We start from the raw sequence: 13,468 nt of genomic DNA, 5'->3' as shown, positions 1-13,468 counted from the left end.
ATATTTAGTGAATTGGCCTCAACTACTTTCTGTGGTAGAGAATTCCACAGGTTCACCACTCTCTGGGTGAAGAAGTTTCCCCTCATCTCGGTCCTAAATGGCTTACCCCTTATCCTTAGACTGTGTCCCCTGGTTCTGGACTTCCCCAACATTGGGAACATTCTTCCTGCATCTAACCTGTCTAAACCCGTCAGAATTTTAAACGTTTCTATGAGGTCCCCTCTCATTCTTCTGAACTCCAGTGAATACAAGCCCAGTTGATCCAGTCTTTCTTGATAGGTCAGTCCCACCATCCCGGGAATCAGTCTGGTAAATCTTCGCTGCACTCCCTCCATAGCAAGAATGTCCTTCCTCAAGTTAGGAGACCAAAACTGTACACAATACTCCAGGTGTGGCCTCACCAAGGCCCTGTACAACTGTAGCAACACCTCCCTGCCCCTGTACTCAAATCCCCTCGCTATGAAGGCCAACATGCCATTTGCTTTCTTAACTGCCTGCTGTACCTGCATGCCAACCTTCAATGACTGATGTACCATGACACCCAGGTCTCGTTGCACCTCCCCTTTTCCTAATCTGTCACCATTCAGATAATAGTCTGTCTCTCTGTTTTTACCACCAAAGTGGATAACCTCACATTTATCCACATTATACTTCATCTGCCATGCATTTGCTCACTCACCGAACCTATCCCAGTCACTCTGCAGCCTCATAGCAACCTCCTCGCAGCTCACACTGGCACCCAACTTAGTGTCATCCGCAAATTTGGAGATACTACATTTAATCCCCTCGTCTAAATCATTAATGTATAATGTAAACAGCTGGGGCCCCAGCACAGAACCTTGCGGTACCCCACTAGTCACTGCCTGCCATTCTGAAAAGTACCCATTTACTCCTACTCTTTGCTTCCTGTCTGACAACCAGTTCTCAATCCATGTCAGCACACTACCCCCAATCCCATGTGCTTTAACTTTGCACATGAATCTCTTGTGTGGGACCTTGTCGAAAGCCTTCTGAAAGTCCAAATATACCACATCAACTGGTTCTCCCTTGTCCACTTTACTGGAAACATCCTCAAAAAATTCCAGAAGATTTGTCAAGCATGATTTCCCTTTCACAAATCCATGCTGACTTGGACCTATCATGTCACCTCTTTCCAAATGCGCTGCTATGACATCCTTAATAATTGATTCCATCATTTTACCCACTACTGAGGTCAGGCTGACCGGTCTATGATTCCCTGTTTTCTCTCTCCCTCCTTTTTTAAAAAGTGGGGTTACATTGGCTACCCTTCACTCGATAGGAACTGATCCCGAGTCAATGGAATGTTGGAAAATGACTGTCAATGCTTCCGCTATTTCCAAGGCCACCTCCTTAAGTACTCTGGGATGCAGTCCATCAGGCCCTGGGGATTTATCGGCCTTCAATCCCATCAATTTCCCCAACACAATTTCCCGACTAATAAAGATTTCCCTCAGTTCCTCCTCCTTACTAGACCCTCTGACCCCTTTTATATCCGGAAGGTTGTTTGTGTCCTCCTTAGTGAATACCGAACCAAAGTACTTGTTCAATTGGTCTGCCATTTCTTTGTTCCCCGTTATGACTTCCCCTGATTCTGACTGCAGTGGACCTACGTTTGTCTTTACTAACCTTTTTCTCTTTACATATCTATAGAAACTTTTGCAATCCGCCTTAATGTTCCCTGCAAGCTTCTTCTCGTACTGCATTTTCCCTGCCCTAATCAAACACTTTGTCCTCCTCTGCTGAGTTCTAAATTTCTCCCAGTCCCCGGGTTCACTGCTATTTCTGGCCAATTTGTATGCCACTTCCTTGGCTTTAATACTATCCCCGATTTCCCTTGATAGCTGCAGTTGAGCCACCTTCCCTTTTTTATTTTTACGCCAGACAGGAATGTACAATTGTTGTAGTTCATCCATGCGGTCTCTAAATGTCTGCCATTGCCCATCCACAGTCAACCCCTTAAGTATCATTCGCCAATCTATCCTAGCCAATTCACGCCTCATACCTTCAAAGTTACCCTTCTTTAAGTTCTGGACCATGGTCTCTGAATTAACTGTTTCATTCTCCATCCTAATGCATAATTCCACCATATTATGGTCACTCTTCCCCAAGGGGCCTCGCACAATTAATCCTCTCTCATTACACAACACCCAGTCTAAGATGGCCTCCCCCCTAGTTGGTTCCTCGACATATTGGTCTAGAAAACCATCCCTTATGCACTCCAGGAAATCCTCCTCCACCGTATTGCTTCCAGTTTGGCTAGCCCAATCTATGTGCATATTAAAGTCACCCATTATAACTGCTGCACCTTTATTGCATGCATCCCTAATTTCCTGTTTGATGCTCTCCCCAACATCACTACTACTGTTTGGAGGTCTGTACACAACTCCCACTAACGTTTTTTGCCCTTTGGTGTTCTGCAGCTCTACCCATATAGATTCCACATCATCCAAGCTAATGTCTTTCCTAACTATTGCATTAATCTCCTCTTTAACCAGCAATGCTACCCCACCTCCTTTTCCTTTTATTCTATCCTTCCTGAATGTTGAATACCCCTGGATGTTGAGTTCCCAGCCCTGATCATCCTGGAGCCACGTCTCCGTAATCCCATCACATCATATTTGTTAACATCTATTTGCACAGTTAATTCATCCACCTTATTGCGGATACTCCTGGCATTAAGACACAAAGCCTTCAGGCTTGTTTTTTTAACACCCTTTGTCCTTTTAAAATTTTGCTGTACAGTGGCCCTTTTTGTTCTTTGCCTTGGGTTTCTCTGCCCTCCACTTTTCCTCATCTCCTTTCTGTCTTTTGCTTTTGCCTCCTTTTTGTTTCCCTCTGTCTCCCTGCATTGGTTCCCATCCCCTGCCATATTAGTTTAACTCCTCCCCAACAGCATTAGCAAACACTCCCCCTCGGACATTGGTTCCGGTCCTGCCCAGGTGCAGACCATCCGGTTTGTACTGGTCCCACCTCCCCCAGAACCGGTTCCAATGCCCCAGGAATTTGAATCCCTCCCTGCTGCACCACTGCTCAAGCCACGTATTCATCTGCGCTATCCTGCGATTCCTACTCTGACTAGCACGTGGCACTGGTAGCAATCCCGAGATTACTACTTTTGAGGTCCGACTTTTTCATTTAGATCCTAGCTCCTTAAATTCATTTCGTAGGACCTCATCCCTTTTTTTTAAACCTATGTCGTTGGTACCAATGTGCACCACGACAACTGGCTGTTCTCCCTGCCTTTTTAGAATGTCCTGCACCCGCTCCGAGACATCCTTGACCCTTGCACCAGGGAGGCAACATACCATCCTGGAGTCTCGGTTGCGGCCGCAGAAACGCCTATCTATTCCCCTCACAATTGAATCCCCTATCACTATCGCTCTCCCACTCTTTTTCCTGCCCTCCTGTGCAACAGAGCCAGCCACGGTGCCACGAACTTGGCTGCTGCTGCCCTCCCCTGATGAGTCATCCCCCTCAACAGCACTCAAAGCGGTGTATCTGTTTTGCAGTGGGATGACCACAGGGGACCCCTGCACTACCTTCCTTGCACTACTCTTCCTGTTGGTCTTCCATTCCCTATCTGGCTGTGGACCCTTCTCCTGCAATAAGACCAACTCGCTGCACGTGCTACTCACGTCGTTCTCAGCATAGTGGATGCTCCAGAGTGAATCCACCCTCAGCTCCAACTCCGCAACGCGGACCGTCAGGAGCTGGAGGCGGATACAGTTCCCGCAGATGTCGTTGTCAGGGACACCGAAAGCATCCCTGAGTTCCCACATGGTACCGGAGGAGCATATCACGTGACCGAGCTCTCCTGCCATGACTTAACCCTTAGATACACTTAAATTGGCAACAATGTTAAAAGTTAATTACTGATATAGAAGAGAAAAAAGAAAACTACTCACCAATCACCAGCCAATCACTTACCCCCTTGGCTGTGACGTCACCTTTCTGTTTCTTTCTACTTCTTTTTTGCTTTCTCCCTGTAGCTGCACCGGCCTCTCGTCGACCCCGGACTCGCGCTGCTCCGAGCTCCCGCCTCCTCGACTGACTACTCGAACTGCCTGACTCCTGCTGGCCTTTATAGGCCTCTCGTCGACCCCAGACTCGCACTGCTCCGAGCTCCCACCTCCTCGACTGACTGCTCGAACTGCCTGACTCCTGCTGGCCTTTATAGGCCTCTCGTCGACCCCGGACTCGCGCTGCTCCGAGCTCCCGCCTCCTCGACTGACTGCTCGAATTTTAAAATATCAAGCATTTGCCACCCCATCTTTTTCCTCAGTTATCATTCATTTGCGCTTCCAATTCTTACTTGCTGGTTTATTCTGTATGAATTTTGTTAGCGTGGAGGTTCGGAAAGTCATCATCATCACAGGCAGTCCCTTGGAATCAAGGAAGACTTGCTTCCACTCTAAAAGTGGATATATTCAAGAGGGAGTTAGATATGGTGCTTATGGCTAAGGGGATCAAGGGGTATGAAGAGAAAGCAGGAAAGGGGTACCGAGGTGAATGATCAGCCATGATCTTATCGAATGGTGGTGCAGGCTCGAAGGACCGAATGGCCTACTCCTGCACCTATTTTCTATGTTTCTATGTTTCTTAGATGGCTGTACAGTCCAATGAGGGAATTACAGCCTCTGTTACAGGTGGGGAAGGCAGTGGTTGAAGGAAAGGGTGGGTGGGGAGTCTGGTTTGCCACACGCTCCTTCTGCTGTCTGCGCTTGATTTCTGCATACTCTTGGCATAAAATAAAGGTCCTCCACCAACCTGACCCCACCACACAGCACTGCCCCCAGGTCAGCAAAATCCACAGCAGGGCCTTGGACAACGTGGACCATTTTCCATTCCTCAGTAGCCTACTATCAGCATCATCATCATAGGCAGTCCCTCAAATCGAGGATGACTTGCTTCCACGTCAAAAAGTTCACAGGTGTTTCAATGAAGGACCTAAAATTCCAGGTCTGAACTAAATCTTGAAGGGTGGAAAATGCCTGTGCTTGGATTTTTTTTAACATGTGGTGACCGTTGCCCACCAGCCACCACACAGGCTTGACAGAGCTCGGTCTTGGTCCAGTAGCAAGGATTAACCAAGACGACTGAAGACCAGCTCTGCTGCACGGACCTAGTGAACACACATAATGCAGTGTGGGCTGACCCGTGCTGCCCCTGGGCCCTCGCCCCTTCTGGGCCCCGAACTCGCGCCTCTCCTGGGCCCCCATCACATCCCTCTACAATCTCTCGCCGCTGCTTCGCCCCTACCTCGCTGCTCCTTCGCCCCAATCTCGCCGCTCCTGCTGTACCTGCCCACGCTCCAATCACCGACCTGGACCTTGGCGACATCACTCTTCACGGCCCCCTGCCTGCAAGCATCATCGGAGCAGGCCGAGGAGCGGAAGGAGCAGCCTGGCAGCATACCACTCCAGGGAGCAGCACGTACTGGAACAGGAGAGCAACTATCAGCAAGGGCAAACATCAATGACGAGGTCCAACACCGCCAGCGCAGCCTTCAGTCGACTGAGGAAGAGAATGTTTGAAGACCAGGACCTTAAATCTGGCCCCAAGCTTATGGTCTAAAGGGCTGTAGTGATATCCACCCTCCTATATGGCTCAGAGACGTGGACCATATACAGCAGACATCTCAAAGTGCTGGAGAAGTACCACCAATGCTGCGTCCACAAGATCCTGCAAATCCACTGGGAGGATAGACGCACCAACGTCAGTGTTCTCGCTCAGGCCAACATCCCCAGCAGCGAAGCACAGACCACACTCGACCAGCTCCATTGGACGGACCACATCGTCCACATGCCTGACACGAGACTCCTTAAGCAAGTGCTCTACTCGGAACTCCTTCACGGCAAGCAAGCCCTAGGTGGACAGAGGAAACGTTTCAAGGCCACCCTCAAAGCCTCCTTGATAAAGTGCAACATCCCCAACAGCACCTGGGAATCCCTGACCCAAGACCGTCCAAAGTGGAGGAAGAGCATCCGGGAGGGTGCTGAGCACCTCGATTGGAAAATATTATTCTTACCACTGTTGTTTCATAAATCCTAAATCAGAACATCCACAGGGTAGAATTTCCACTCGGTTCCGCTGTTTCTTTCGACCTAATTCGCCCGAAACCTGCGTTCAGCTCAAATCGAGTTTCCGCGATGTTTTGTACTAATTTTAAAACAATCGCACTAGAAGCCAGCCCCGCCCAAAACACTGGCCACACCCCCAGGATGAATTAATTACCCTGGTGAATTTCCGCTAATTGCGCTTGTTTGAGAGCCTCCGAAGAGGCTCCAAGAATTAAGCTGGTTCTTTTGAATACAAGGATAATAATAGGCAGGTTTTTAAAGTTTCTGAATACAATTTTTTTTTAATTTTCTAAGATACTGACTACTGTACCCCAATCGAACTAACAAATGGTTCTGTATGTATTTTTTAAAAATTTATTTTCAGTAATTTAAAAACAGGTTACTCACAGGTGGTGTTTTGACAATGTGATTAAAAAAGCTTATTTTTTTATGATAAACCCATTTTTAGCTTTTAAATATATCAAGCAATATTTTTTAAAGCAAATTTTTTTTTAAATTTATATTTAAAACACTGCCCAATTGCACTGGTTCATGGCAGGGTCTGTATTCAGCAAAATGTAAAGAAGTTTGAGCAGAGACTAGAGAAATAAAATTACTTCTCAAAACAGGCACAATTTGTGCCCAGATCGCCGAGTGTACCCAAAGCAGAAAATCTACCCCAATATATCTCATCAAGAGCTTGACATATACACTAATTCAATTTACATACCACTTTTCAGGACCTCAGAATGTCTCAAAGTGCTTTACAGCCAATGAATTGCTTTTGATGCGGAGTCACTGTTGTAATGCAGGGAAACGCGGCAACTAAATTTGTGCACAGCAAGCTCCCACAAACAGATGACTAGGTCAACTCTTTTTAGTGAAGTTGGCTGAGGGCTAAGTATTGGCAAGGAAACAGAGAACTCCCCTGCTCTTCTTCAAATAAGGCCATGGGATCTTACACATCCACCTGAGAAGGCAGATGGTTTAACGTCTCATCTGAAAGGCGGCACCTCCAACAGTACTGCACTGAAATGTCAATGTAGATTACGTACTCAAGTCTCTAGAGGCTTGAAAGCACAACCTTCTGACTCAAAAGCAAGGTTGTTACTACTGAGCCAAGTCTCATTGGGGAAGTTCATCTAAACTTTATTTGTGCATCATAAAACTGCACTTAAATGGACCAGGAAGACACGGTCTTCAGGCATTCAGACGAAGGAGTTTTAAAAACATATATCTGAAGCATGTTTTCTTATTGATCTAGGACCAAGATTAAAGTCCCTTCGAGAACTGTTTGGCAATGTTTTTGGTTTGGAGTTGGAGAGGTGCCATGTGCCACATTCACTGTGATGCCATCGCATTCGACTGCAGGGATAGTTTACTTTGGTGCAATTTACAAACAAATTAGAAAAACGATTGCCAAACACCACATCATCTAACCAGAATCCTGTTAACAATCATCAAAAGGGAAAAAAAAAAATCAAAACATTGCAAAATTGGATAAAAGGAAAACAATAATTTATGCCAGCGACTGAAGGGCAGCTCTTTCAGTGTTTTGTGTAACAGCTACCCAACAAGACAACCCTGTTGCGAGATGGAGAACAACATGAAATCACAATACAAGAGGCAGCCTTTCTTCCATTCTGACTCTGATAAATAACAGATTTGAATAAATTGCAAAGTAAACTAATTTTAGTCTGAATGTGCCTCCATGCCCAGTAAGGGAGTGCTGATGTGCACACTTGGCTGTCAAGCTTGGATTATGACAAAGAAACATTCCAGAGACTGGAGCACATAATCTAGGCTGATACTTTCCTTCCACCGACGTCAAGTTAACTGGGATAGATCCCTGGACTTGTTCTATCTCCCTTTTTAAATATAGGAATCACATTCGCTGCCCGCCTGTCCTCCGGCACTATTCTCTTTTCTAATGAATCTTTATATATTTGTAATAGCACCTCTGCAGTCTCTTCCCTAATTTATTTTACTATGCGAGGATGCAATCCATCCGGACCAGGGGTTTATGCTCTCTAAGTTTGATAAGTTTATCAATTATCTTTCTATCTAAATGTCTTTGTATTATTTTTGTTCTCTTCTCCTCATGTCATGTCTATCTTGTTAGTCTCCCTGGTAAATACTGAGGCAAAGTAATTATTCACTATTGCTGCCATTGTGCTGTCATTACCTGTGAGTTTATCTTGTGCATCCCCGAATAGCCCTATCCCTATCCTAATTTTTCTTTTGTTATTTATGTGTCTGTAGATTACCTTACCATTTTCTTTTTTTATTCCTTGATCATTTAATTTTGTAGTTCCTCTATTTTCCCAAGTGTTTTAATCAACTTATTTCTCAACCTCTTCATATTCATTTTTGTCATTGTCTCCTTTATTGTCTCTGTTCTTAAGAGTATGTTGTTTTCTTCAGTTCAAATTTTACCCTTATGTCTTTGTTCATCCATGGCGTTTCATTATTGGCGAGTTTGTTCTAGTTTTTTTTTTAAAAAGAGGAATACATTTCTCCTGAACTCTGTTGATCACCATTTTAAATTTTTCCCATTGCTATTCTCTCTGTCGGTCAAGATTGTTTCCCAGTTTAACTTCCCGAGTTCCATTCTCAGCCCCTCAAGATTATTTTTTTCCCCCCAATCTATTGCTTTAGTCTGTGTCTTAATTTTGTCCTTCATAATCATTATTGTAAATTATGATAGACATAAATGATACCATGACATTATTTGAAAATGAGCTTCTCATGTCCTGGCCATCATTTATCCCTCAGCCAACATCACTAAATAAAACAGATTATCTGGTCTTCTATCTCATTCTTCCTATGACAGTGTCTACACTCCAAAAGTACCTCATTGGCTGTAAAGCGCTTCGAGGCGTCCGGTGGTCGTGAAAGGCACTATATAAATGCAAGTCTTGTATCATTGCTGTTTCTGGGACCTTGCTGTATGCAAATTGGCTGCCACTTTTCCCAACATTGCAAGAGTGACTGCACTTCAAAAATATTATATTTATTGTGAAGCGCTGTGGGACGTTCTGCGGTCATGAAGGGAAGTATAGAAATGAAAGTTTGTGTTTTTTTTCTTAATTATAAATGATATTTGCATTTAGTGCTCTAAATGTAATGAGGGGCCTCCCCATCCAATACTGCGACTGCTATTTTGTTTCCTGTTTGATACTCAAATCTCCCTCTTTTGGTGATCGGAGTCAGAAAGCGACAGGACTTCCGCCTCAGAATTTGTATTCTAATTATTTTTCCTCAACAGCTTACTCTCCTCTCTTGAAGACACTGACACCGTGCAGGGGTGTAGCCTCACGGGAGTAGACTCCCTTCTGGTATCTTGCTCAAAGTGACAAATTACATTTTGTACCGGAAAATGCAAAATATTTTGTCTTTGATGATCTGAGCTCCATCAGTCCACAATGAAGAAACAGGATTAGTATATGCTGGCTTAGAAAGAAACCTGGGAGTATCATTGTTGAGACAATGTGGAAAGGTAATTAAATAAATAAACAGAATATTGGGATATATATCCGGAGCAAGCAGTTAAACCACCTTCTCATAATGCACTGGCCAAAAGACATTGTAGAACCGAAGCAGGTAGGGCAGGAATTTGGGGCAGTGCTCACGTCTCCCAGGTTTCTGCCCCAGGAAGAGTCTCCCAAATTTGGCTGGAGTCTGCTACCTGCCCCGGGCATCCACAGCCAGCTATGGGGGATTGCCTTGGGGCGTTCCTGGACTACACAGGAACTCCTGTGTCAGTAAACTCTCAATGTTTTGGCATTTTGTCACCATTTTTCAACAGAAAGAATTGAGGGGAAAACAATCTACTCTTAGATGTTATGTTTTAAAGCCTAGTTTATCCGGAGGTGAACAGCCAGTGTCTAATCGTCTGCACCACCGTGGCGTGGCGGCCCCAACCTGCGAGAGACCATCAGCGGCAGGTCGGGGCCATAACGCGGCGAGCGGCGGCCATGGGCAGCGTGGCGGCGTACCACGGCAAGGCAGAGCGCGAGCTGGTGCAGGAGAGCGACGGCAGCGAAGAGTGACGCCATCAAGGTCCAGGTCGGTGATTGGAGCGTGGGCAGGTACAGCAGGAAGCAGCGAGGTCGGGGCGAAGGAGCGGCGAGAGATTGTAGAGCGACGTGATCGGAGCCCAGGAGAGGCGCGAGATCGGGGCCCAGAAGAGGCGTGGGCCCAGGGGCAGCACGGGTCAGCCCACACTGCAATATGTGAGTGCACTAGGCCCGTGCAGCAGAGCTGGTCTCCAGTCTTGCCACTTGACCAAGACCGAGCTCTGTCGAGCCCGTGTGATGGCTGGTGTGTAACGGCCACCACACCTTAAAAATATCCACGCGTAGGCATCTTCCACCCTTCAAGATGTAGTTCGGGACCTGAAGCTTTAGGTCCTGTGAACTCATCCCTTTTTGGCGTGGAAACAAGTCATCCTCAATACGAGAGACCACCTAAGAGAGAGATTATTCTATGATTCCGGGGCTAAAAGGGTTAAATTATATGGACAGGTTACATAGACTAGGCTTGTATTCCCTTCGGTATTGGTTAAGGGGTGATCTGATTGAGGTATTAAGATGAGTAAAGGATTTGGAAGGGTAGATAGAAAAAAACTATTTTTTCAGGTAGGAGAGTTCAACCGGCACAACTGTGAAATTAGGACATGTCGGACTAATCCATTGGGATTTTTTTTTTAAAAAGATCATACATATTAATGACTTGGATGATGGGATAAAGTGAGTTGTATATCACTCACTTATATCAAACTGCTGCAGTTTAAGTTGAAGCCCATCCCAACACCTTTTCAGAGTGACTGGGGATGGCAATAAATGCCGGCCTTGCCAGTGACGGCCACATCCTGAGAATATTTTTTTTTTCAAATGACCAATGGTGTGGTTACACCTGCCTTTATCTGCTGAAGAACTAATCTTTCTCCTCCAAAGTTAGGAGCACCATTGGAACCTCCAAAGGGATGCCTATTCTACCCATTTTTGCTTGCCACAAGTAGTGACCGGAAGCGAGACTGTTAGAGGAAACATAGAAAGAGAGAGAAAAAGAGAGAGAGAGAGAGAGAGAGAGAGAGAGAGATTGTGAGTGAGTGAGTGAGGGAGAGAGAGAGAGAGAGAGAGAGAGAGGGAGAGAGAGGGAGGGAGAGATAGAAAAAAAGAGGAAGCAAGAGAGCACCTTACGTTTATATAGCGCCTTTCACACCACTGGACATTCCAAAGCGCTTTACAGCTAATAAAGTACTTTTGGAGTATAGTCACTGTTGTAATGTAGGAAACGTGGCAGCCAATTTGCACACAGCAAGCTCCCACAAACAGCAATGTGATAATCTGTTTTTGTTATGTTGATTGAGGGATAAATATTGGCCAGGACATCGGGGATAACTCCCCCGCTGTTCTTTGAAATAATGCATTGTGATCTTTTACATTCACCAGAGAGAGCAGATGGTTTAACGTCTCATCTAAAAGACGGCACCCCTGACAGTACAGCGCTCCCTCAGTACTGCACTGGAGTGTCAGTCTCGATTTTTGTGCTCAAGTCGTTGGAGGAGGACTTGAACCCACAGTCTTCTGACTCAAGAGGCGAGAATGCCTCCAACTGAGCCACGACTGGCACTTCAGTGTGGGTTGTACGTGTAGCGTTATGATCCGATTGGGCTGTGATGGGAGGATGAACAGGGGCTCTGCAGTCACCACTGAAAGTAGGTCACTCCTCTTCTCCTTAACTGCCTGCAAGAATTTCAGGCATCCATTATTGAAAATAATGTTGTGCAATTGAGAAAAAAATCAGGCGTAAACCAACAACAAAAAGTAATGCACCAATGAAAATGCAAATAAAATAATGTAACAATAAGCAATCATCATTGAAAAGTGGTACAAATGTTTTAAGAAGCCAAACTCTTAAAGGCCAGGACCATCCAGACAGATTTGCGTCTGTTTGAGAGTTGGCTTCTCCCAAATTGAGAGACCAATTATAACGAGGCAGTAAGCCCACAAAAAAAGTGCGCATTTTTTTGGTTGCAAGATTTGTGCCAACACAAATCAGTGACATAAAGCTCTGAGCATGACTGTGAGATCAGCACTCCCTGTCTCGTGAATCCACGTGCCAGGAGCAAAGCCACACAATATTGTCCCTTTACTGCTCATGGAAAAGACCGACAGAGCCGTTCATTTATAAAGTTCCCCAATGCTCCAGGGGAGGAGGCAAACGAACTAAAAATATCTGTCAGTCAAATTAAACCTCTGGCTTTAAATCCAAGGGATATCTAAACGTAAAAATTAAGTCGTCATCTGAAGTATGGTGATATTGCATCAACCACTCTTACATATAATCTCAAGATCGAACCGACTAATCCACGGTCAGATTTACCCAGACCACTATGAAGATAACACAATATAGATATATTTTTTCCAACCTCAAACTGAAAACATGCAAAATTACGTACCCGCTCCTGGCCAGCAGTGTCCCAAATCAGAAACTTATGGAGCTCGTTCCCACAGCTCACCGTCTTCGTCATGAATGATGCACTGGAAAAGCAGTCCAGATCAGACAAGAAGTCAGTTTAACAATAATGCAGGATTAAAACTCTAGGAAGAGGATAAATCGGTCACTACTCACCCAATAGTGGGCAGAGCATTGGGATCGAAGGTGTCTTGAACAAACCGGCATACTATGCTTGACTTCCCAACCCCTGTGTCCTAAAATCATTAAACAGAACAGAAATACAGCACTGAGATCATAGAATTATTTGGAAAATCAAAATGATATTATATTTTTTTAGTTCGAGGAACAGCACCTCATCTTTCGTTTAGGCACTTTGCAGCCTTCTGGACTCAACAAAGAGTTCAACAATTTCAGACCAGAGCCTCTGCCCATAAGTTTGTTCCTTTTCTTTTCACAACTCTTCCCCCCCCCCACCAACCCCCCCCCCATCTTTTTTTTCTCTTTCCCATGGCAGCTGGTGATGATTCCGCCATTCACACCCTGTTATGTATGAGTCAAGAGTCTGACTGGATACTGTGAGCTCAAAGTAAAGTGTGACCTTAGCCTTTTATTGCAGGTCTCCAGAGTGCCTCTCCAGCCTGTGAGGTCGACTTAAGTATCTGTGCTCCCAAGGGATTGTGGGATCCCTTGGGACTCCAGTGGATGAGCCCTCTGATGGCTACACAAAGTATATACAGGTTTACATATATAACAACACCCCCCCCCCCCCAAAGTCAACAGTGTAACTATTTACAAGGTGAGTCGATCAGGGGCCTTTCTTTCCCTGGTTGATCGTCTCGATGCAAATGCTGGTTTTGGTGAATCGTTTGTTGGGTCCTCGCTGGGTTGCTGTGCAGCTGGCCAGCTGGCCTTGCTGGGCTGCC

At 45.5% G+C, this 13,468-nt stretch overlaps 1 protein-coding gene across 2 annotated transcripts in view; it reads right to left on the bottom strand.

The window, feature by feature from the left end:
• rab31 (RAB31, member RAS oncogene family) overlaps positions 1-13,468 on the bottom strand; it is a 180,145-nt gene that overhangs the window by 145,427 nt on the left and 21,250 nt on the right. For both annotated transcript variants that reach the window (XM_070896138.1, XM_070896147.1), the window contains exons 2-3: positions 12,720-12,799; positions 12,547-12,628 (exon numbers count right to left, since the gene is read on the bottom strand). In XM_070896138.1, coding sequence (XP_070752239.1) covers positions 12,547-12,628; positions 12,720-12,799 — 162 coding nt within the window. The remainder of the gene's footprint in view (positions 1-12,546; positions 12,629-12,719; positions 12,800-13,468) is intronic.

The sequence above is a fragment of the Pristiophorus japonicus genome, chromosome 1, assembly GCF_044704955.1.
Source record: "Pristiophorus japonicus isolate sPriJap1 chromosome 1, sPriJap1.hap1, whole genome shotgun sequence".
Lineage (NCBI taxonomy): Eukaryota > Metazoa > Chordata > Chondrichthyes > Pristiophoridae > Pristiophorus > Pristiophorus japonicus.
Note: the sequence above shows the minus strand (reverse complement) of the source record. Positions and strands in the feature narration are given on the sequence as shown.